Source organism: Mobula birostris, chromosome 15, assembly GCF_030028105.1.
Source record: "Mobula birostris isolate sMobBir1 chromosome 15, sMobBir1.hap1, whole genome shotgun sequence".
NCBI classification, from domain to species: Eukaryota; Metazoa; Chordata; class Chondrichthyes; order Myliobatiformes; family Myliobatidae; genus Mobula; species Mobula birostris.
The window spans coordinates 79510080-79534685 of record NC_092384.1 but is presented as its reverse complement, the minus strand read 5'-3'; the positions used below and the strand labels follow the sequence as shown (position 1 = coordinate 79534685).

Below are 24606 nucleotides of genomic sequence, written 5' to 3'. Positions count from 1 at the left end.
ACCTTAACTACACACAGGTCTCCAAAATCAGATCAGTGGCTCTACTTCATTAGGAGTTTGAAAAGATTCAGTATGTCACCAAAGACTTTTACAAATTTCTATTGATGTACAAAGCAGAGCATTCTAATGGTCGTATCACAGCCTGGTATGAAGGTTCCAATGCATAGCATTGCAAGAAGCTACAGAATGTGTAGACTCCACCAGCACCATCATGGGCACAGCCCTCCCCACCATCAAGGACATGGTGCCTGAAGGATGCAGCTTTCATCACTAGGGCCCATCACCACCCAGGACAGGGGCTCTTAACCATTTTTATACCATAGACCCTTACCATTAACTGAGGGGTCTGTGGACTCCAGGTTGGGAACCCCTGATGTAGGACATGCTTTATTTGTGTTACTTAGATTTGGGAGAAGGTATAGGAGCCTGAAGATCAACATGCAATTTTTCAGAAACAGCTTCTTCCCCTCTGGCATCAAGTTTCTGAATTGGCCATAAATCCACTACTTAGTTATTTATTTGTTTTTGTAGTTTATATAGTCATTACATTGTTTCAACACAACAAAGTTCACATCATGTAAAACAGAGATACTAATTCTAATTCTGTCTTTTTGACCATCAGACTGCAGTCATTGAATATAGATAGCAACAACTCTGCCACAATCATCCTCAACAGTGGTGCCTCAAAGGCTGTGTTTTCAGCCCCCTGTGCTACTACCTTTTTTTTGTTGTCCATCCTGTTGGGGGAGTTCTTTCATTGATTCTGTTGTATTTATTGTACTTACTGTGATTGCTAAAAGAAAATGAATCTCAGGGTTGTATATGGTGACATACAGTGTATGTATGTACTTCGATAATAAATTTACTTTGAAGTTTGAATCTATATACTCAGGACTGAGAGTGGAATTTCAAGTAACAATAAGCTGGAGTGCAGGAAAGAGATAGAGAGCCTAGTGGCATGGTTTCATAACAATATTTCTTTCAATGTCAGCTAAACAAAAAAGCTGTTTGTTGATTTCAGGAATGAGGGCAGAGCATATGCTCCTATTTACATCAATGGAGCTGAGGTCAAGAGAGTTGATATCTTCACGTTCCTAAGAGTGAACATCAATTACCAATCTTGATCCAACCAAACAGACGTCGCAGCCAAGAAAGCCTCTACTTTCTCAGGAGGCTAAAGAAATTTAGCATGTCCCTCTTAACCCTCATCAATATTTATCGATGCACCATAAAAAGCAATCTGTCTTGGCAATTTTTTTTGCCTGTGACCGCAAGAAACCTTAATTTTTTGAGCACTAGAAACAGCAGAGTTGTATTCACAGCTCTACACTTCATGGAAGCCAGTCTCCCCTCAATGGACTATGGTTATGCATCTTGCTGCCTCAGTAAAGCACACTGGACTGATAAATGGCAAGCCACCCTTCTATGGACACAGTCTACATTTCTTGTTAACTCAGTAAAGCAGACTGGATTGATAGGTGGCAAGCCACCCCTCCATGACTCTGTCTATGCTTCTTGCTGCCTCAGTAAAGTAGACTGGACTGATAACATTCATGCACACGACTGCCAAGCAGTGGCAATATCTAGCATCGGAAAATCCATTTACCACTCTCTGACATTCAATTTTATTATCTACTCTCCTCTTCCCTAGGTTTTAACGTTAATCTGTGACCATTATTGCGTTAAACAGACATACAATTGACTACTGTTGTGTATCTACAATGGGGTATTTTGTTACTAAAGTGAATATTGCAAATGGTGTTGATGCCACTGAGAGAGTGGTGGAAACTGGTTAATTGCAGCTGATCTGTCTGGAGGGAGATAAAGGACAACAAAATAAAGAATTGCCATGCTTCTCAAATATAGAACACAACAATTGTTGGAAAATGAAATAAAAGTGAATGCTGGAAGAAATAATCAAAAAGTGAGATAGCAGCTGTGGAGAGATTAATGACCTTGAGACAGCGTTGGGTCATTCAGGTATCAACTGGAAAGACTAGTTATCCAAAATTGTTGATTACAGCATTGAGATCGAAGGGTTGTAATTGGAAGGTGAGATGTGGAGTTGTACCCAATCAAGGAACTAGTGCTACTAAAGGAGGGAGAAAGTTGGTTAGCAAATAGGCCTAAGCAATAATATGAGATTATTCATTACAGTATCAAATAAATAATTATAAAGTTAGTGGATTTTAGACACACTTTTTCTCTGTCCATCAAAGATTCATTTATTATCAAAGTATACAACTTTAAAATTCTTCTCCAGATAGCCATGAAACCAGGAACGAGAAGAAAAGCAGCACGATCATCAACCCTGAAATTTCCCCTACCCCGCACAAAAAAACAAAAAAAAATTGGAACAGGACCATCAACTCCCAAACCTCCCTCCACCATACAAAAAAAAAATACAAGAAAGATTGTGCAAAAAAACACATTATATAAAAAAAACTATAAGATTGGGGAAAAAAGTCTACAGTCCAAACCTATATCCAAAATGCAGAAAAACCTGGGTAAAATTCTCCAGGCACAGCGGCAGGCCACACAGGCTTCCCTCTCCGGCAGCAGAATGATCCCACCAGCAGTCAGAAGGCAGTCTCCCCTCTCTGATAGTGTAGATGCTTGTTGAATATTTCCAGAATTTTGTGTTTCTGTCTTGAATTTGTAGCATCTGTAGTATTTTGTTTTTGTGCTATTTAATCTTTTGTGCATTTCTCTTCTATTAATGCCTACCTGAAAAAGCTCTGCTTCTCTCTCTCCAAAGGGATTTCCTTCTGTCTCATTTGCCTTGTTCATCTTACGTTTTTCATAAAGCTTTTACCAAAACTCACTTGCACAGCTGTGTGTTAGTTTTTGGTGGTTGGTCATTAATCAAAAGTATTTATACTTTTTTTTTACCTACATAGATGCTGCTTGGCCTCAATGACCTCAGGACACCAATGAAGTACTTTATTGAAGTTTAATCGCTGTAATATATACAGCCCAATGTGCAGAAGAAGCATCATTAAACAGCAATGTGATAGTAACAAGTTAACCTCTTGTCTTTTTGAGTTCAAAAATCAGGAGGTTATGTTGCAACTTTATAAAACTCTGGTTAGGCCACATCTGGAGTATTGCATACAGTTCTGGTCGCCCCACTATAGGAAGGATATTGAGGTTTTGGAAAGTATGCTGAAGAGATTTACTAGGATGCTGCCTGGTTTAGAGGGCACGTACTATCTCAAGAGGCTGGATAAACTTGAGTTGTTTTCTCTAGAGCGCTGGAGGCTGAGGGGAGATCTGATAGAGGTTTATAAGATTGTGAGAGACATAGATAAGATAACATAGAGAACATAAGAGTTCGGCACGGACTAGAAGGGCCGAGATGGCCTGTTTCCGTGCTGTAATTGTTATATGGTTATATAGATGGAGTGAACAGAGAATATCTGTTTTCCATGTTGAAATATCTCATACCAGAGGACATGCAGCGAAGGTGAGAGGGGTAAGAATTTTGCTCAGTGGTGGATGTCTGGTATATGGTAGAGGCAAATATATTAGAGGCTTTTAAGAAATATTTGGATAGGCACATGGATGTAAGGAAGATGGAGAGATATAGATATTGTGTAGGTAGGAGAGATGAATGTTTGGGTGCTTTTGATTTGCTTTTTAGCTTGTTCACTACAACATTGTGGGCTGAATGGTAGGTTCCTGTGCTGTACTGTTCTGTGTTCTAGTCTATTTTTAGTGATTGGAGGTTAAATTTGCTAAGTCACAGGGATAACAACTCTGTTCCTCTTTGAAATAATGTTACAGCTTCTTTTATATTTACATGAGAGGACAAGTAGAGAGGGTCTCATGATTTGTTCCACCAAAATAAAGCACAACCAACATACTATAATCCCTCAATACAGCATCAGAGTGTCAAGAAGCTTATGAACCCACAACTTCTTGACTCAGCAATCATTTTGTGCTGCAGACTCAGCTATCATTTACACCAGACTCAGGATATTTCACGTTCCCTTTTGGAAGTGCACTTTGCTTACCTATCCTATACTTGAATAACTTTACTGGGGTTTTTTCCCATATCAGTTATTGCATAATCAGTGAAGATGAAAATTTTCCAAAACTTTAGGAAAAGGCACTGAAAACGATTTAACAATTCAGCGTATGTTTACATTTTGACTTTCTTTTTTAACTTTTCACCAGAACTAGACTCCCGATGTCGGACAAGCAATCCATACATGAAAATATTGGTCAATACTACGAGTTGTGGTCATCCATTGGAAGTACTCTCTGTGCTTGTGTCAACAATCCACAGAATGGTATTTAAATTTTGCCTCCAGATTTGCTGTGTTTCAATTTGTTACATTGAAATCCTTTTTCTCAAAATGTTTGTACTGTATAGTGATTAAAAGAGGAACTTTATTTCAGTTGTATTTCCTAACCCTTGACCCTAGAGGTTAGTAAATGGGTATGCTATGCAGGCAAATAAAGCCCCCAGTTTAAAATTTCTTGTGTGCCAAGTTATCTAACAGTAGCCAGGAACTACTATTGCACCTTGTACCCTGAGGTCAAGAAGGACAAAAGTAAATCAGAATTTTTCCTTCTTACTTAATGGCTGCCAAATGAAAACACACATTTTATTGCAAACACCGAAAATCTGCAGATGCTGGAAATTCAGGCAACACACACAAAATGCTGGTGGAATGCAGCAGGCCAGACAGCATCCATAGGAAGAAGCACAGTTGATGTTTCGGGCCGAGACCCTTCGTCAGGACACATATTTTATCGCTTAGTTGTAGTCATGAATGTCCTTTCAAATAACCAGTTTACAGTCACTAGTCACTGTATATTAAAGAACCACCCTGGTGAATTTAGAACTCTATTTATGTGAATAAATAGAAATGACAAAGTGCTGTTCTTAACAGTATGAGAGATTTTATTGAAACTGCTAGAATGAATTGCTTCTTAAGTAGGAGTTGCTTATTGCACTAACTGTTATCCATTGAACATTTTTGCTTGATATGAAGAGAATTTTCTCCACTGAGAAGGTATTGACAAAGATATTAAGGGGTAAATCTGCTAAGATATTGTTTCATTTTAGCAAGAGATGCAAGGAAAAATTAAAACAATAAGTTGCTTGGGTCAGTTACTGTGACTCATGGGTAGTAAAGCACTTGATTACCCTCAGTCGCACTCAGCTAATGGAGGAGAAAAAAGAATTAAGCAAGGTTGCAGTGCCAATTGTTCAGTAGATTCTCCCAGACAAAGTGAGTGGCTACTCATTGGCTGCAAATAGAATCAACTCCATAACGATGTTGCAGAACAGTAGCCTGCCATCATGCAGTAACTAAGCTGAATAGGAAAAGCACCAGAGGGCAGTCTTTGCAGGCAAAACTGCACCATCACGAGTCATTGTCTCGGGAGAGGGGGAGGGAGAAAACACAGCTAAAAACTGCATATTATCAAACTTGCTTGTGTGTCTGCAATTTCATTTGCACTGACCCTTGTTTCGCTGTTGTAGAAGAGAACCAGAGACTGTGTACAACAGTCTTTCCATTTGCAAATGAATGCCTGCAAAAATGCATCAGACAAGAAATAATCCGGCCCATTTGTGCATTTATTGGACTCACAGTTGCCAATAATTGTAAGTATTTGGCTGCATGATATCTGCTTATTTATAATGAAGTGTAATGCATAAAGATTAAGAGGGGTGAGTTTGCTTATTGGTGCATTGGTTTGCCCCGACCTTCACCTGTACATAAATGGCTAGGATGATTTTTACTATGGAATGCAGCTGGTGTATCTTCGTATGAAAGGTCACCTTTTGGCTGCTGACAAAACCCTTTTCATAGATCCAGTGATGTTGATAGCCCTTGCTAGCATAGCTGGTTGCAGCCTTTATCTCTGTACCTTTGTCTTCTGGGTGTCTATAAGGCAGAATTTAAAGAAAATAATGGGAGAAATGTTAATGGATTTTTAATTGATTCATAGAAATCTCTTGCCTGATGATTGCACAGAAAATGCATGCTTAGCTTAAAGTGGACACAAAACCAGCATTATTGATCTTTGCTCCAGATTTCTGTGTATAACCTATTCACAGATGAATAATGAAACCAATTTATCAAAAAAATTATAAATTGACCTGTTAGATATTATGATCAGGAGACATTTTAAGCTATCAATGTAATAATATTATTATGTACTTCATTCTATAATCACAAGAAAATCTGCAGATGCAACACACACAAAATGTTGGAGGAACTCAGCAAGCCAGGCAGCATCTATGGAAAATAGTAAACAGCTAACATTTCAGGCCAACCCTTCATCAGGACTGGAAAAAAAAATGAGAAGTCAGAGCAAGAGAAGGAGGGCTGAGGAGAGAAAAAAATTATAAGGAAAAAGCAAAAGTGGTAGGTGATAGGTGAAACCAGGAAAGGGAGAGGGGTGAAGTAAAGAGCTGGGAAATCGATTGGTAAAAACGTTAAGGGGCTGGAAAAGGGAAAATCTGACAGGAGAGGGTAGAAGACTATGGGATAAAGGTAAGGGGGAGGAGCACCAGATGGAGCTGATGGTTAAGATGAGAGAGGGAAACAGGAATGGTGAAGGGTTGGGGGGGGGGGGGGGGAACTGTACCAGAAGTTTGTGAAATCAAATGTCATGCCATCAGGTTGGAGGCTACCCAGATGGAATATAAGGTTTTGCTCCCTCAGCCATAGTGTGGCCTCGTTGCGAGTAGAGGAATGGGAAGAATTGAAATGGAGATCCCATTTTTTCTGGTGGACAGAGAGTAGGTGCTCGGCGAAGTGGTCTTCAATCTATGTTGCATCTCACCAATATACAGGCGGTCACACCAGGATCACCGGATACAGTAGATGACCCCAACAGACTCACACGTGAAGTATTGTCTCACCTGGAAGGACTATTCGGGGCCTTGAATGGTAGTGAGAGAGGAGGTGTAAGCAAGTATGGCACTTGTTAAACTTGCAACGATGAGTACCAGGAGGGAGATCAGTGGGGAGAGATGAATGGACAAAGAAGTCGTGTAGAGAATGATCCCTGCAGAAAGGTAGTGGGTGGGGGGGAAGGATAAGATATGCTTGGTGTTGGGATCCCATTAGAGATGGCGTGAGTTACAGAGAGTTATGTGCCAGACGCGGTGGCTGGTGGCGTGGTAGGTGAGAATAAGAGGACAGACGTGCGTGAAGTTTCACATGCTCTAGATCTTTTCAATGACTTCAAGTTCCCTGGCCCTGATTATCTCATTTTCTTCATGGTCGTCCAGTCCCTATACACCTCCATCCCCCATTATGAGGCCCTTAAAGCTCTCCGTTTCTTACTAGAGATCTGCAAATGTCTGCCCTTACACCATCCTCCCACCACTCATAAAACCTTAAGATATAGGAGCAGAATTAGGCCAATTGGCCCATTGAGTCTGATCCACCATTTCATCATGACTAATCTAATTTTTCTCTTAGGCCCAATCTCCTGTCTTTTCCCTGTATCCCTTCATGCCCTGACCAATTAAAAATCTGTTAAATTGTGCCTTAAATAAACATAAAGTCTTGGCCCCCACAGCTTCCTGTGGCAAAGAATTCCACAGGTTCACCACACTCTGGCTCTGTAATGAGTCAACCTATAGCCGGGAGAGTGGTGACTCCCTCCTGTTAGACTCTTTGAGCTACTTATTTTTTATTCTTTCTTACTTCTCTTCTAATATAGGTCGACCTTCACAAATCCGGCACCATTGGGACCTGAGGAGTGCCGGATTATCGAAGGAACCGAATTACAGGTAGTCGGATTAGTGAAGGTTGACCTGTATTCATATTTTTGTGCACTTGTAATGCTATTGTGACACTAATTTCCTTTGGGATATCTATCTATCTATCTGTAAAGAAATTCCTCCTCATCTCCATTCTAGAAGTACGCCCCTCTATTCTGAGGCTGTGTCCTCTGGTCTTAGACTCTCCCACCATAGGAAACATCCTCTCCACCTCCACTCTATCAAGGCTTTTCACCATTCAATAGGTTTCAATGAAGTTGCCTCCATTCTTCTGAATCTGGTGAATACAGACCCAGAATTCCACCCCACCCATAACTTGCACTCCATCTGCCAGAACAAGCAGTATCTCCTGGTGGCCACCCACTTCAATTCTACTTCCCATTCCCTTTCCAACATGTTAATCCATGGCCTCCTCTACTGCCGCAATGAGACCACACTCAGGTTGGAGGAGCAAAACCTTATATTCCATCTGGATAGCCTCCCACCTGATGGCATGAACATCGATTTCTCGAACTTCAGGTAATTGCCCTCCCCCACTTCACCATTACCCATTCCCGTTTCTCTGTCTCACATTACCTCCTTACCTGCCCATCAGCTCCCTCTGATGCTCCTCTCCTTTCCCTTTCTTCAGTAGTCTTCCACGCTTTCCTCTCAATTTCCCCCTTCTCTAGCCCTTTATCCCTTTCATCTATCAACTTCCCAGCTCTCTACTTCACTCCTTACCCTCTCCCAGTTTCACCTATCGCCTGCCACCTTGTACTTCTTCCTCCCCTCCCCACACCTTCTTACTCTGACCTCTCCCTTTAATTTCCAGTCCTGATGGAGAGTCTCAGCCCGAAACGTTGACTGTTTACTCGTTTCCATAGATGCTGCCTGGTCTGTGAATTCCTCCAACATTTTGTGTGTCTTCATTCTATGAAGTCTGATAAGTTACCTTTACCTCTATCAATGTAGACATGTAGTTTGATCCAGGATTTGCTTTAATTGGGCTGTAAATTGTAGAAATCCGTAATCTGCTGCTGATCTGAGGGCTATTCCTTCAAGGGTGAATTTGCAGAAAGCAAATTACATGTACATTTAACATTTCTTTAATTTTCTCTTAAGCATATGCACAGAACTACTTTTGTAAAGTTGGTGGCCTGGATACACTTGCTCAGACTGTTGCGAATTTGGCTGATGCATCTCTAACAAATCACCCTAATGTGGAGTTGCTAATATCTGTGATAAAAACCCTGGATTCCTGCATTTCAGAAAATTGTGAGTAAATTGATAATTTTGATGTTATTTTGAAAATAGAGATGCCCAGGGGACTCTGCGGCCAAAGGAAATGAATAAAACTGTGTAAAGCATTAAGTCCCTGTTTGGATTCTTGGTCTATGCTGGCTGACCTCTGCCTGTGTGGTAAATGGAAGGATTTGGTAGCAGCAAAATATTGGTAGGTTCAACATGGAATCAATAATCAACAATAATCCATTAACTCACTGGATATCTGTGTGTGTGTCCTTGTGAGGGCATGCTTTCAGTGTCATCTTCTCCAAAGGCTCCCTAGCATCCACCATCGTGTAACAGAGATGCAACAAACTTCATTCCTTGTCCCTAGATCCAGCTATATACTTAAGCATGCTGATCTTTTACCTCAGGCAAGCTGTAACCATGACCCTCAACTCCAGCTCCCCACCTCAGACTTAAGCATGCCAGTCAAACCACTGGCTTTTATTAGAATATATCTCCACTTGAGTGGCCCAAAACATTGGCATCAGTGGAAACATTGTCACAAAGATCAAGGAGCTGGCTATTCTTGAAAAATGCCTTACATGGAGCTTTCCCAGCCTGTAGGACCTACAGAATAAAATTATAGGAGTTTTTGAGAGCCAGTGCCTTAGTCCCAGAATGGCAATGGCTAATACAAGAGGGCATAATTTTAAGATGTTTGGAGGAAAGTATAGAGGGTATGTTGGAGGTAGTTTGTTTTACATAGAGACTAGTGGGTGTGTGGAACCCGCTTTCAGGGGCGATGGTAGAGCCAAATATATTAGGGACATTTAAGAGACTCTTAGATGGACACACAGATGAGAGAAAAATGGAGGACAGGTTAGAGTGATGTTGGAGTAGGTTAAAAGGTTGGCGAAACATTGTGAGTTAAGGGACCTGTATTGTGTTGTAGTGTTCTGCCAAACTCTTCATGCACTCAGGATAAGCACAAGTTGTCCAGTGCTGTAAAGGCCACTGTGGCTCCCAACACCCAAGGCCACAATCTACAAAGAGTAATAACAGGATAGAGAAGTAATCAATGTGTGCCGAAAGGAATATTTTAAAGATCTCCGACTGTCCTTGATGTGTATGCTTGACTCCATTCCACAGCAGTCTCTCAGGGCAAGCCTTGCCATCACTCCTGACTGACAGGAATTCAAGCAAATATATTCCATCTCAACAATCGTAAGCCTTGGGAAGCATAGTAACCCTGCTAATATCATAAAATTTAGCGCTAAAATACTTTAGCTTCAAATTCATCGACTATATTTGAGAAGAGAATGATACTGTACACATGACCATGTTAAAGAAAGGGAATATCTGATTATGGCAACTGAAGAAAGGTCTCCCTGCCGTCTGCCACAGGTAAAGTCATCACTTCCTCCTGTTGGCCAAGGAGCTTTTCTGAGCATCATAGTATGGTCCATCCAGAGGCACTGTAGCCTGTAGGTGTAATCTTTGCCACACAACAACTTCAAGCACACTGCAGGGAGCCATTTTCTGTCACTTTTTTTTAACCTAACCAAAACTATTGACTCCATTAATATGAAAGGACTGAAACAACAGCCTCAAATTGTACAGTAGGTTCTTTTCTAAATATCTCATTTGCTGCAAGCAGTCTGCTTCTTTCCATGATAATCTATCCTTGTAAAATTTATGAAACTTAATGACTGATTTGTTCTCAAAATAATCTATATCTTATAAACTGTATTTGTATCTTATCAGACAGCTCTCTTGATTCAGTCTTGTCCCGTCGTAGGGTTTTACTATCCTCCTTGTGGTATCATGCCAGAAATCAATTAGAATCTCAATATCCTCTTTTCAACAGTTGGTTACCTTAGGTACTGCCTTTAATATCCTGTGACCTGTGACTCGCTTCCCACAATCCTTTTAATGGTCTTTGACAGTATGTAATCTGCATCCACAGAGTATAATTACTATTATCTTATCAAAATTCATCATACATACTGAACTATAAGGCCATTAAACATAGGAGCAGAATCAGGCCATTCAGCCCAGTAAGTCCACTTCGCCATTTCATCATAGCTGATCCTGGATCCCATTCAACCCCATACACCTGCCCTTTTACCATATCCCTTGATGCCCCGACCAGTCAGGAATCTATCAGTTTCCACTTTGAATATACCCATGGACTTGGCCTCCACCGTAGTCTGTTGCAGAATATTCCACAGATTCACCACTCTTTGACTAAAAAAATTTCCTCCTTGCTAGTGTCTTAAAAGGTCACCCCTCAATTTTGAGGCTGTGCCCTATAGTTCTGGATAACCACCAGAGGAAGCATCCTCTCAACATCCACCTTATCTAGTTGTATCATCCACAGTCTTTGCCACAAAGCCCTCAATTCCACTATCTAAATTATTGACAAACAATGTGAAAAGAGCGGTCCCAATACTGACCCCTGAGGAACTCTATTAGTCACTGGCAGCCAACCAGAAAAGGCCCCCTTTATTTCCACTCGTTGCTTCCTGCCTGTCAGCCATTCTCCTATCCATGCCAGTATATTTCCTGTAACACCATAGGATTTTATCTTGTTAAGCAGCCTCATGTGAGGCACCTTATAAAATGCCTTCTGAAAATCTAAGTAAATGATATCCACTACCTCTCCTTTGTCCACCCTGCTTGTTACTTCCTCAAAGAGGTCTAACAGATTTGTGAGGCAAGATCTCCCTTTACAGAAACCATGCTGACTTTGACTTATTTTGTCATTAGTCTACAAGTACCTTGAAAACTCACCCTTAATAACAGATTACAACACTTTCCGAGCCACTGAGGTTAGGCTAACTGGCATATAATTTCCTTTCTTTTGCCTTCCTCTCTTCTTAAAGAATGGAGTGACATTTGCAATCTTCCAGTCCTATGGGACCGTGCCATAATCAAGTGATTCTTCAAAGATTATGACTAATGCATCCATTATCTCTTCAGCAACTTCTCTCAGGACTCCAGGGTGTAGTCCCTCTGGGTCCAGGTGACTTATTCACATTAATTCCTTTGAGTTTGCCTAGCACTTTTCCCTTTACAATAGTAGTGGCACTCACTCCTGCTCCCTGACCCTCACAAACCTCTAGCACACTGCTAGTGTCTTCCACGATGAAGACAGATGCAAAATACCTATTAAGTTCATCTGCCATTTCATTTTCCCCATTACTACCTCACCAGCATCATTTTCCTGTGGTCCTATATCAACTCTCACCTCCCTTTTACTCTTTATGTAACTGAAAAAACCTTTGGTATCCTGCTTTATGTTATTGGCTAGACTACCCTCATATTTCATCTTTTCCCTTCTCTTAGTTTTTTTAGTTGCCTTTAGTTGGATTTTAAAAGCTTCCCAATCATCCACTTCCCACTCACTTTTGCTACCTTATTGCCCTTGTCCTTAACTTTCTTTGTCAGCCATGGTTGCCTACCCCTGCCATTTGAGAACTTCTTCCTCTGTGGGACATATCTTTGTGAACTATTCCCAGAAACTTCAGCCACCTCTGTTCTGCTATCATCCTCACCAGCATTCTCCTCCGATCCACCTGGGCAAGCTCCTGTCTCATGCCTCTGTAATTCCCTTTATTCCATTGCAATACTGAATAGATGTGACTTATGCTTCTCCCTCTCAAACTGCAGTATGAATTCAATCAGATTATGATCACTGCCTCCTAAAGGTTCAATTATATTAAGCTGACAAATAATATCTGGGGCTATTACGCAACACCAAATTTAAGATAACCTTTCCCCTAGTAGGCTCAAGCACAAACTGCTCTAAAAAGCCATTTCGTTGGCATTCAACAAATTCACTCTCTTGTGATCTGACACCAACTTGATTTTCCCAAACCCCTTGCGTAGTGAAGTCCCTCATTATAATTGTGAAATTACCTTTATTATATGCCCTTTTGAGCTCCCTTTGCAATCTCAACCCCACATCTTGGCTACTATTTGGGGACCTATATATGATTCCCATAACAACACACATAAAAGTTGCTGGTGAATGCAGCAGGCCTGGCTGCATCTCTTGGAGGAGGTGCAGTCGACGTTTCGGGCCAAGACCCTTCGTCAGGACTAACTGAAAGAACAGGTCGTTAGGGATTTGAAAGTGGGAGGGAGAGGGGGAGATCCAAAATGATAGGAGAAGACAGGAGGGGGAGGGATGGAGCCAAGAGCTACTAGACAGTTGATTGACAAAAGGGATATGAGAGGATCATGGGACGAGAGGCCTAAGGAGAAAGAAAAGGGGGAGGGGGGAAAACCCAGAGATGGGCAAGGGGTATAGTGAGAGGGACAGAGAGAGAAAAAGAATGTGTGTGTATATAAATAAATAACGTATGGGTTACATAGTCATAGTTATACTTTATTGATCCTGGGGGAAATTGGTTTTCGTTACAGTTGCACCATAAATAATTAAATAACAATAAAACCATGAATAGTTAAATAGTAATATGTAAATTATGCCAGGAAATAAGTCCAGTTCCAGCTTATTGGCTCAGGGTGTCTGACCCTCCAAGGGAGGAGTTGTAAAGTTTGATGGCCACAGGCAGAAATGACTTCCTATGACGCTCTGTGTTGCATCTTGGTGGAATGAGTCTCTGGCTGAATGAACTCCTGTGCCCAACCAGTACATTATGTAGTGGATGGGAGACATTGTCCAAGATGGCATGCAACTTGGACAGCATCCTCTTTTCAGACACCACCGTCAGAGAGTCCAGTTCCATCCCCACCACATCACTGGCCTTACAAATGAGTTTGTTGATTCTGTTGGTGTCTGCCACCCTCAGCCTGCTGCCCCAGGGCACAACAGCAAACATGATCGCATTGGCCACCACAGACTCGTAGAACATCCTCAGCATCGTCCGGCAGATGTTAAAGGACCTCAGTCTCCTCAGGAAATAGAGACGGCTCTGACCCTTCTTGTAGACAGCCTCAGTGTTCTTTGACCAGTCCGGTTTATTGTCAATTCGTATCCCCAGGTATTTGTAATCCTCCACTATGTCCACACCGACCCCCTGGATGGAAACAGGGGTCACCGGTACCTTAGCTCTCCTCAGGTCTACCACCAGCTCCTTAGTCTTTTTCACATTAAGCTGCAGATAATTCTGCTCATACCATGTGACAAAGTTTCCTACCGTAGTCCTGTACTCAGCCTCATCTCCCTTGCTGATGCATCCAACTATGGCAGAGTCATCAGAAAACTTCTGAAGATGACAAGACTCTGTGCAGTAGTTGAAGTCTGAGGTGTAAATGGTGAAGAGAAAAGGAGACAAGACAGTCCCCTGTGGAGCCTCAGTGCTGCTGATCACTCTGTCGGACACACAGTGTTGCAAGCACGCGTACTGTGGACTGCCGGTCAAGTAATCAAGAATCCATGGCACCAGGAAAGCATCCACCTGCATCGCTGTCAGCTCCTCCCCCAGCAGAGCAGGGCAGATGGTGTTGAACGCCATGGCGAAGTCAAAAAACATGACCCTCACAGTACTCGCTGGCTTGTCCAGGTGGGCGTAGACACTGTTCAGCAGGTAGATGATGGCATCCTCAACTCCTAGTCGGGGCTGGTAGGTGAACTGGAGGGGATCTAAGTGTGGCCTGACCATAGGCCGGAGCAGCTCCAGAACAAGTCTCTCCAGGGTCTTCATGATGTGGGAGGTCAATGCCACCGGTCTGTAGTCATTGAGGCCGCTGGGGCGCGGCGTCTTCGGCATAGGGACGAGGCAGGACGTCTTCCACAGCACAGGAACCCTCCGGAGCCTCAGGCTCAGGTTGAAGACATGGCGAGGTATTCCACATAGCTGAGGGGCACAGGCTTTGAGCACCCTAGTACTGACATCATCCGGTCTTGCAGCCTTGCTTGGGTTGAGACGTTTCAGCTGTCTTCTCACCTGTTCAGCTGTGGAGCCCACCATGGTGGTTTCGTGTGGGGAAGGGATATAGTCATGAGAGCAGGTGGAGGTGGGGCATTAGCGGAAGTTTACGAGGGGGAGGTGGGGCATTAGCAGAAGTTTGAGAAGTCAGTGTTCATGCCTTCAAGTTGGAGGCTACCCAGATGGAATAAAAGGTGTTGTTCCTCTAACCTGAGTGTGGCTTCATCTTTACAGTAGAGGAGGCCGTGGATAGACATATCAGAATGGGAATGGGACGTGGAATTAAAATGTGTGGCCACTGGGAGATCCTGCTTTCTCTGGTGAACAGAGCGTAGGTGTTCAGCGAAACGATCTCCCAGTCTGCGTCGGGTCTCGCCAATATATAGAAGGCCACATCGGGAGTACCGGACGCGGTATATCACCCCAGCAGACTCACAGGTAAAGTGTCGCCTCACCTAGAAGGACTGTCTGGGGCCCTGAATGGTGGTGAGGGAAGAAGTGTAAGGGCATGTGTAGCACTTGTTCCACTTACAAGGATAAGTGCCAGGAGGGAGATCAGTGGGGAGGGACGAATGGACAAGGGAGTTGCGTAGGGACATCTTTCCCTCCCTCCCCCCCGCTTTCTGCAGGGATCGCTTCTTTCAGTTAGTCCTGACGAAGGGTCTTGGCCCGAAACGTTGACTGTACCTCTTCCTAGAGATGCTGCCTGGCCTGCTGCGTTCCACCAGCAACTTTAATGTGTGTTGCTTGAAATTCTAGCATCTGCAGATTTTCTCGTGTTTATGATTCCCATAATTTTTTTACCCTTTCAGTTTCTTAACTCCACTCACAAAGATTCAGCATTCTCCGGATGAATTGTTAATTTGTCTGTTAAGTACTGTTGAAGTTGCGATTGTGGGCGGAGGTTTGATAAAATGGCTGGCGCAGCTCTTGTTTTAATGCAGACCAGCGCTGAGGTAGCAGTAGCTGGGGGTGGGGCGTGGGGCACCGAGATTTCAAAGACAGGGTTCTCTCATTTCTGAGGAGTGAGGGGAAAGAGTGGTTGGATCTGGAATGTCTAATTGGTCCACGTTCCCTGGTGAAGATTGAGAATTCTGAGTTAGCATTCGCCCTTACTTCTCTGGCAAACAAATTGAAAAATCGGATTCAATGTCCCAGCTATGGCAGGCTCTGCCTATTCTTTGGAATAACGCCCACCCCTAAAGGGGAGGAGGAGTATGAGACTTGGGCGGAGCGGACCTCTCAATTGTTCGATGTGTGGCAGTGCTATGATGATGAAAAGTGACAGAGATTGGTTGGAAGTTTGAATGGGTGGGCTGCTGACGTTGTGAGAGCTATCAAGTTGAAATATCTGGTAGCGACATCTGTCAGTTACCTGCAAGCACTGGACAATGCTTTTGGCCCGACTGGAAGCCCAATGGAGCTCATGGTGGGGTTTCAGAACATGCATCAGGAGAAGGGGGAGAAGCTTTCTGCTTTTATTTTTTGGCTAGAGAGGCAGCTAAATTGCTTGGTTATTCAGGCAGCTGAGGTGGATCAGTTAAGAATGGACCAGATAGCCGGGGCGCCCAGTCCCATGACCTGATTGCTTGAGGTCTCCAATAGTCTCGTAAGACACACCCTCCCCTCCATCTTTTGTTGAGCTGATCAGAGAGGTACAGGAAGAGGAGAACGCGGCGGGGGCACGGGAGGACTCTGTCAGCAGGGTACAGTTCTCGGTTGTAGTCCCCTGCCGTGAAGTGACCAGGGATAGCCTACCCCGGAGAGCGGTAGAGGAGATTGTAGCAGAGTTGAGAACGGAGATATGTCGGCTGTTATCAGTGGATGTACACCGCTCCCCCCCCCCCCCCGCCATTTGATGGAGCTGATGGGGAGGGTGGATTCCCCAAGGGAACGAACAATGCAGAGGGCTGCTGGCAGCAGGTGTCACACCAGAAGGAGAGTGAGCCACCGGGTACCTAAGCAGGGAGAGTCATTGGGAAAACCTAGAGGAGACCCAGTGAGGGAACAGCCTGGTGTCACTGGGGGAACACGTTCCCAGCAATGTACCAGGGAGCCCCCGAAAGCGAAAGGCCCAATTCCTGTAGGCTTAGTGGGACCATGCTCCAGTGTGTCACTACGAATAGAGGGTATCTATGCTAAAGCCGTAGTCAACACTGGGTCACAGGTCACCTTGTTGTACCGTTTGTTTTACAACCAGTACCTTAAGCATTTACCATTGACAATATTCAGGGCACTGGCGATCTGGTGGCTTAGTGCTAGTGATTATCCATACGACAGTTATTTGTCAGTGAAGTTGGAGTTCTCAGAGGCTGATGTGGAAGTGTCTGAGGTCCTTGATACATTGGTGCTGGTTTGTCGGGACCCTGTTGAAAAGGGCAGCGTTTCAATTCTGGTGGGGACCAACACCCCTCTTGTGAAGAGGCTCATGGGGGCCTGCAAGGAGAAGGCTGGCAAGAGCTTTCTGGGAACACTGTCCATGCACTCAGTGTTTCGAGCTGCTTTTGAGGAAATGCTTGTCTACATCAGGCCGGATACCGAATTTAGATGAGGGACCGTGTGGTTCACCCAGTCGAAGCCAGTGGTAGTACGGCCCAGGGAAGTAGCGAGAGTGATGAGGTCTCCAAATTTACCAGAGTGCCTGAGGGCGAAGCCCTCTTAGTGGGCACTCTGGAAGACCACAGGGTGGAGTTGGGATTTCCTGAAGGGGTACTGGTGAGGGCTGAATTGCAGAAGCCCTCAGTTGTACAGGCAAGTAGGATGGCAGTGATTGTCAGGAACATTATGAAGAGTCTGGTCACCTTCAAGCATGGAGTGCCCCTGGCGTATTTGTTCCTGGTGACGGTAATGTCTAGTGCCCCTGTGAGACAGGCTGGGGAGAAACTATTGGAAAACGGGGGAATGTTGACCACTGAGTCATTCAACTTTGGGGATTCCCTGGTTCCAGCAGGTTGGAAGAGGAGTTTGGTAGAGAAGATGTTGAAGCTGGAAGGTGTCTTTTCCACTGACGAGTTTGATGTGGGTTATTCCAAGAGCACGTGTCACACTATCCGGGTGACTGAGGACAGCAATGTTTGGGTTATGAGTAGAGATAACGGGATTTGGAATGCTGTTGTTCTTTCTTGTGAGTCTTGAAGAGAGGTTTTTGCGGTTTTTTGCTGGGGAGAGATGAGGGGAGAAGACATGAATGGAGAGAGTTGGTAGACCGCTGGACAGGGTGGACTTGGAGCGAAGGTCTGAAGGGCAGCGACAATCAGAGGAGGTCGATGGTGGACAATTGGCTGATCAATGAGCTCCAACATTGCGCAATAGACTGTTTCATAAGATTGGGCCCTTTTCTTTTCGTTTTCTTTAATAACCATATAGTCAAAGTAAGAATTACAAAGCTTAATCATTTAATCGCATATTGTGTACTGTTTGTTATTTTGGGGTACTGATTTGTAACAGGGGACACATCGTGCAGCATCCACCCAAACAATATTTCTTAAGTTTGGCCGGGTCAGGGGCTATCGCCCCCTATATTAAGCCACTAGCTGAAGTGAGAGATACACTTGAAAGATCATTACTAATGCCTCCATGATCTCCTCAGTCACCTCTTTCAGAATTCTGGGATGTACACCATCTGGTCCAGGTGATTTATCCACCTTCACACCTTTCAGTTTCCCGAGAACCTTCTCTCCAGTTATGGTAACTTTACACACTTCATGACCCCTGACAGCTGGAACTTCCACCATATTGCTAGCATCAGTGAAAACTGATGCAAAATACTTACTCAGTTTGTCTGCAATATCATTGTCCCCATTACTACATATCCAGCATCATTTTCCAGCAGTCCGATATCTACTCTCACCTCTCTTTTATACTTTATGGTATTCTCTTTAATATTATTGGCTAGCTTACTTTTGTATTCCATCTTTACTTTCTTAATGGCTTTTTAGTTACCTCCTGTTTATTTTTAAAAGCTTCCCAATTCTCTAACTTCCAACTAGTTTTTGCTGTATTATATGCCCTCATTTGGGTTTTCTTTTGGCTTTGACTTTTCTTGCTAGCCACAGTTGGGTCATCTTTCCTTTAGAATATTTATTCCTCTTTGGGATGTATATATCTTGTGCTTTTCAAATTTCTTCCAAAAATACCAGCCTTTGCTGCTCTGCCGTCATCCCTGCCAGTGTTATTTTCCAATCAATTCTGGCCAACTCCTCTCTCATGCCTCTGTAATTGCCTTTACTTAATACTGCTATATCTGACTTTAGCTTCTCCTTCTCAAATTTCAGTATGAATTTGATCACATTGTGATCATTTGCCCCAAAGAGTCCTTTTACCTTAAACTCTCTAATCAATTCTGGTTCATTGCACAACACCCAATACAGAGTAGCTGATCCCCTACTGGGCTCATCCATAAGCTGCCCTGAAAAGCTATTTCATAGGCATTCTAGAAATTCTCCCCTCTGTAATCCAGCACCAACCTGATTTTCCCCAATCTACCTGCATATTGAAGTCTCCCATAACTATTATAATATTCCCCCTTTTCACATGCATTTTATATCTCCTGTTGTAATGTGTAGACCACATCCTTAGTACTGTCTGGGGGTCTGTACACAACTCCCATCAGGGTATTTTTACAGTTTCATTTCCTTAGCTCTATCCGCAATAATTCAACACCTTCCGACCCTATGTCACATCTTTCTAATGATTTGATTTCATTTTTTTTTTTTACCAACTGAGCCTTGCCAACCCCTCTGTCTTCCTCCCTGTCCTTTCAATACAATGTGTATCCTTGAACATTAAGCTCCCAGCTATAGTAACCTAGATCTTAGAGAGCTTAAAGTAAAGGAACCCTTCAGGGACAGTTATTATAATATGATTGAATTCATACTGTAATTTGAGAGGGAGAAGCATAATTCACCTGTATTAGTATCACAATGAAATAAAGGGAATTACAGGGGCATGAGAGAGGAGCTTGCCCAGGTGGATTGGTGGAGGATACTGGTGGAGATGACAGCAGAATAAAAATGGCTGAAGTTTCTAGGAATAATTCACAAGGCACAGGATAGATATGTCCCACAGAGGAAGAAGTTTTCAAATGGTAGGGATAGGCAACCGTGGCTGAGAAAAGAAGTTAAGGGCTGCATAAAAGCCAAGGAAAGGGCTTATAAGGTAGCAAAAGTGAGTGGGAAGTTGGATGATTGAGAAGCTTTCAAAGTACAACAAAAGGCAATTAAAAAAGCTATGAGAAGGGAAAAGATGAAATATGAGGACAGACTAGCCAATAATATAAAGCAGGATACGGAAAGTTTTTTCAGTTACATAAAGAGTAAAAAGGAGGTGAGAGTTAATATTGGGCCACTGGAAAATGATGCTGGTGAGGTAGTAATGGGGACAATAAAATGGCAGATGAACTTAATGGGTACTTTGCATCTGTCTTCACTGTGGAAGACACTAGCAGTGTGCCAGAGATTTGTGAGTGTCAGGGAGCAGGAGTGAGTGCCACTACTATTACAAAGCAAAACGTGCTAGGCAAACTCAAAGGTCTTAAGGTGGATAAGTCACCTGGACCGGACGGACTGCACCCCGGAGTCCTGAGAGAGGTTGTTGAAGAGATAATGGATGCGTTAGTCATGATCTTTGAAGAATCACTTGACTCTGACATGGTCTCATAGAACTGGAAGTTTGTAAATATCACTCTACTTTTTAAGAAGGGAGGAAGGAAAAAGACAGGTTATTATAGGTCAGTTAGCCTAACCTCAGTGGTTGGGGAAGTGTTGGAGTCTATTATTAAGGATGAGGTTTTGAGATACCTGGAGACTAATGACAAAATAAGTCAAAGTCAGCATGGTTTCTGTAAAGGGAGATCTTGCCTGATAAATCTGTTAGAGTTCTTTGAGGAAGTAACAAGCAGGGTGGACAAAGAAGAGGCAGTGAATGTCATTTTCTTGCATTTTCAGAAACCATTTGATAAGCTGCCACACATGAGGCTGCTTAGCAAGATAAAATCCTATAGTGTTACAGGAAAGATACTGACATGGATAGTGGAGTGGATGACAGGCAGAAGGCAGTGAGTGGGAATAAAAGGGGCCTTTTCTGGTTGGCTGTTGGTGACTAGTGGTTTTCCTCAGGAGTCTGTATTGGCACCACTGCTTTTCACATTTTTTGTCAATGACTTGGATAATGGAATTGATGGCTTTGTGGCAAAGTTTGTAGATGATACGAAGATAGGTGGGGGCGGGGTAGATAGTGCTGAGGAAGCAATATGATTGCAGCAGGGCTTAGACAATTTCGAAGAATGGGCAAAAAAAGTGGCAGATGGAATACAGTGTTGGGAAATGTCTGATAGTCCATTTTGGCAAAAGGAACAATAGTGCAGACTATTATTTAAGTGGAGAGAAGGTTCAAACATCAGAGGTGGAGAGGGACTGGAATCTTGTACAAGACTCAGAAGGTTAGTTTACAGGTTGAGTCTATGGTAAAGAAGGCAAATGCAGTGTTGGCATTTATTTCAAAGTGAATAGAAAATAAGAGCAAGGAGATAATGCTGAGCCTTTATAAGACACTAGTCAGGCCACACTTGGAGTTATTGTCAACAGATTTAGGCCCCATATCTCTGAAAGGATGTGTTGTCATTGGAGAGAGCCCAAAGGAGGTTCATGAAGATGAATCCGGGAATGAAGAGGTTAACATATGAGGAGCATTTGGCAGCTTTGGGCCTGTACTCGCTGGAATTTAGAAGAATGCGAGGGATCTCATTGAAACCTACCGAATATTTAAAGGACCTGATAGGGTGGATGTGGAGAGGATGTTTCCTATGGTGGAGGAATCCAGAACTAGAGGGCACAGCCTGAAAGTTGAGGGGCTACCCTTTAGGACAGAGGTAAAGAGGAATTTTTTTAGCCAGAGTAGTGAATCTGTGGAATGCTCTGCCACAGACTGCAGTGAGGGCCAAGTCCGTGCATATATTTAAGACAGAAGCTGATTGTTTCCTGATGAAAGGATATGGCGAGACGGCAGGTGTATGAGGTTGAGTGGGATCTGAGATCAGACTCGATAGGCCTAATGACCTAATTCTGCTCCTATGTCTTCTGGTCTTATGCTTCTTATAATCTTTTAGCCATGATTCAGTGATGCCTACGACATCATACCTGCCAATCTGCAACTGTGCAGCAAGTTCATCTACATTCAGATACAACACCTTCAGCCCTGTGTTCACCCTTTCCAATTTTGTCACACCACGCTCAACTTTTTGATTCCTAAGTTTGTCTGAGGTCTCACCAATGTCTGCCTCACAACCACTTCACTAACTGTTCTGGCACTGTGGTTCCCATACCCCTGCAACTCTAGTTTAAACCCCACAGTGCTGCATTACAAACCTTCCCATGACGATAATAGTCCCCCTCCAGTTCAGGTGCAAACCATCCCTTCTGTACAGGGTCCCGACTCCCCTGGAAGAGAGCCCAATGATTCAAAAATCTTATGCCCTCCCTCCTACACCAACTCTTTAGCTACATACTAAACTGTAGAATCTTCCTAATTCTAGCCTTACTAGCACGTGGCACGGGTAGCAATCCTGAGATCCCAACCCTTGAGGCCCTGCCCTTGAATTTGGCACCTAACTCCTTGAACTTCCTGTGCAGAATCTCGTCACTCGTCCTACCCATGTCATTGATACTCACCCCTTCTGGCTGTTCACCCTCCCACTTAAAAATGCTGAGGACTCGATCCAAGATATCCTGGATCCTGCCACCCAGGAGGCAACATACCATCCAGGAATATCATTCTTGCCTACAGAATCTCCTGTCTGTCCCCCTAACTAACAAATCCCCTATCACCACAGTGTGCTTCTTCCACCTTCCCTTCTGAGTCACAGAGGCAGACTCAGTGCTAGAGACCCAACCACTGTGACTTTCCTCTGTTAGGTCATGCCCCCACCCCCAAACAGTATCCAAAGTGATATCTGTTGTTGAGGGTGAGGGTACTGACTCCCTAACCCCTTTCCTCTTCCTGATTGTCAGCTTGGGTGTAACTACTCTATATGTCTTATCTATCATCCCTTCAGTCTCTTGAATGATCCAGAGTTCATCCAGTTCCAGCTCCATTCCTTAACACAGTTTGTTAGAAGATGCAGCTGGATGCACTTCTTGCAGTTGTTGTGGTCAGGGATACCGGCAGTCTCCCTGTCCCTGCCTTCCCACATCCCGCAAGAGGAGCATTCAACTACCTTGCCTGACATCTCTACTGTCCTAGCTGAACAAACAGCAAGAAGAGAAGGAAAGAACTTGAGTTTGTCTTTCCTTTGCTTTCTCTGACTGAAGCCTCTCTTCACTAACGCCTCAAAGAGCTAAAGCCTTAAGACCACTCAGACGATGGCCATTGCGCTTGCTTCCTTTAATTTGCTTTTACTAATCAAAACCAAACACTGATTGGGCACTGGTCAAAGCTCTGGTCGAACCTTCTGGTCGTATCATTGTATCTGGTGTAATGCATTTAACCAAGTTTCAGTGCAACAAACAATTGAGATCTGTCTCTGATACAGCAGCCTTGTCCTGAGATCGTCAATCTTATTTTCTAGCAACTGCATATCCAGCAGCAAGATACTAGGATTAAACCTGTGTTGATTCTGTTTCTCTCCCTGTTGCTGCTGCTTGACTTGCTGCAAAGCTTTTCTCAATTATGAGCAGGAGTGTTGTGGCTGATTGGTTTAAAAAAAAACATTTTAAATGACCTACCTGCAGGAAAGATGTAAATAGGTTTGAAAGGGTACAGAGGACCCAGAGGACTTAAGTTATAAGGAAAGATTGAATAGGTTAGAACTTTACTCCTTAGGATGTATAAGATTGAGGGTGGATTTGATATAGGTATACAAAATTATGCATGTAGATAGGGTAAATACAAGTAGGCTTTTTCCACTGCAGTTGGGTGAGACTAGAACTAGAATCATGAGTTAAGGGTGAAAGGTGAAATGCTTAAGGGGTACTTGCAGGGAAATGTCTTCACTCCGAGGGTGGTGAGAATGTGGAACAAGCTGCCAGTGCAAGTGGTAGATGCGATTTCAATTTCAACATTTAAGGGAAGTTTGGATAGATACATGGATGGGAGGCAAATGGTCTGAGAGCAGGTCGATGGGTCTAGACAGTTTGAATGGTTTGGCACAGGCTAAAGGCCTGTTTCTGTCTTGAATTATTTTATGACCATGAAAAAACAAATTATTTTATTACTATTGAATTGAATTATTTGTACTTGAGCAGCATTCAGTGAATAATATCTGGCTAACTTGCAATTTCAAATGTGAGTTTAAAAAAAATGCAGATTCCAAATTGCTAATAAGCTACACAAGTTATATATGCTCTCTATAACATAGATGTTTCCTCCGGTAGTGAAGACCCAGTTCTACTCTGCCTTTGCAGATTATGACCTTGGATATTGGTGGAAGCAATTGAATTGCAATCAAAGTGGATCCTGTCCTTATCACAAACAGCCAGCAGTATAAATTGTTGCTGATTTTGTTTTTTCTAGTCAATGGATGCTGAAGCTTAATGCAAGGCCCCAAAAGATATTCAGGCTGGAATCGATGAAAGCAGCATAGACCAGGAATCCAGAGTAATGATGACTGGTCCAAATCCACCAAAAGATAAAGCTTTGTATATTTTCCCTTTTAGTAATAATTAAGTACAAATACAATTTCTTATTGTACCAATCTCATTTCATAATTTTTACAAACGTAGTATCACAGAGATTTATTTAACAGGA

General features: G+C 43.2%; 1 protein-coding gene across 1 annotated transcript in view; it reads left to right on the top strand.

Annotated features, from left to right (window-relative positions):
* terb1 (telomere repeat binding bouquet formation protein 1) overlaps positions 1–24606 on the top strand; it is a 279465-nt gene that overhangs the window by 162616 nt on the left and 92243 nt on the right. The window contains exons 7-9 of the mRNA XM_072279076.1: positions 4180–4295; positions 5498–5620; positions 8861–9013. Of these exons, the coding sequence (XP_072135177.1) occupies positions 4180–4295; positions 5498–5620; positions 8861–9013 (392 nt within the window). The remainder of the gene's footprint in view (positions 1–4179; positions 4296–5497; positions 5621–8860; positions 9014–24606) is intronic.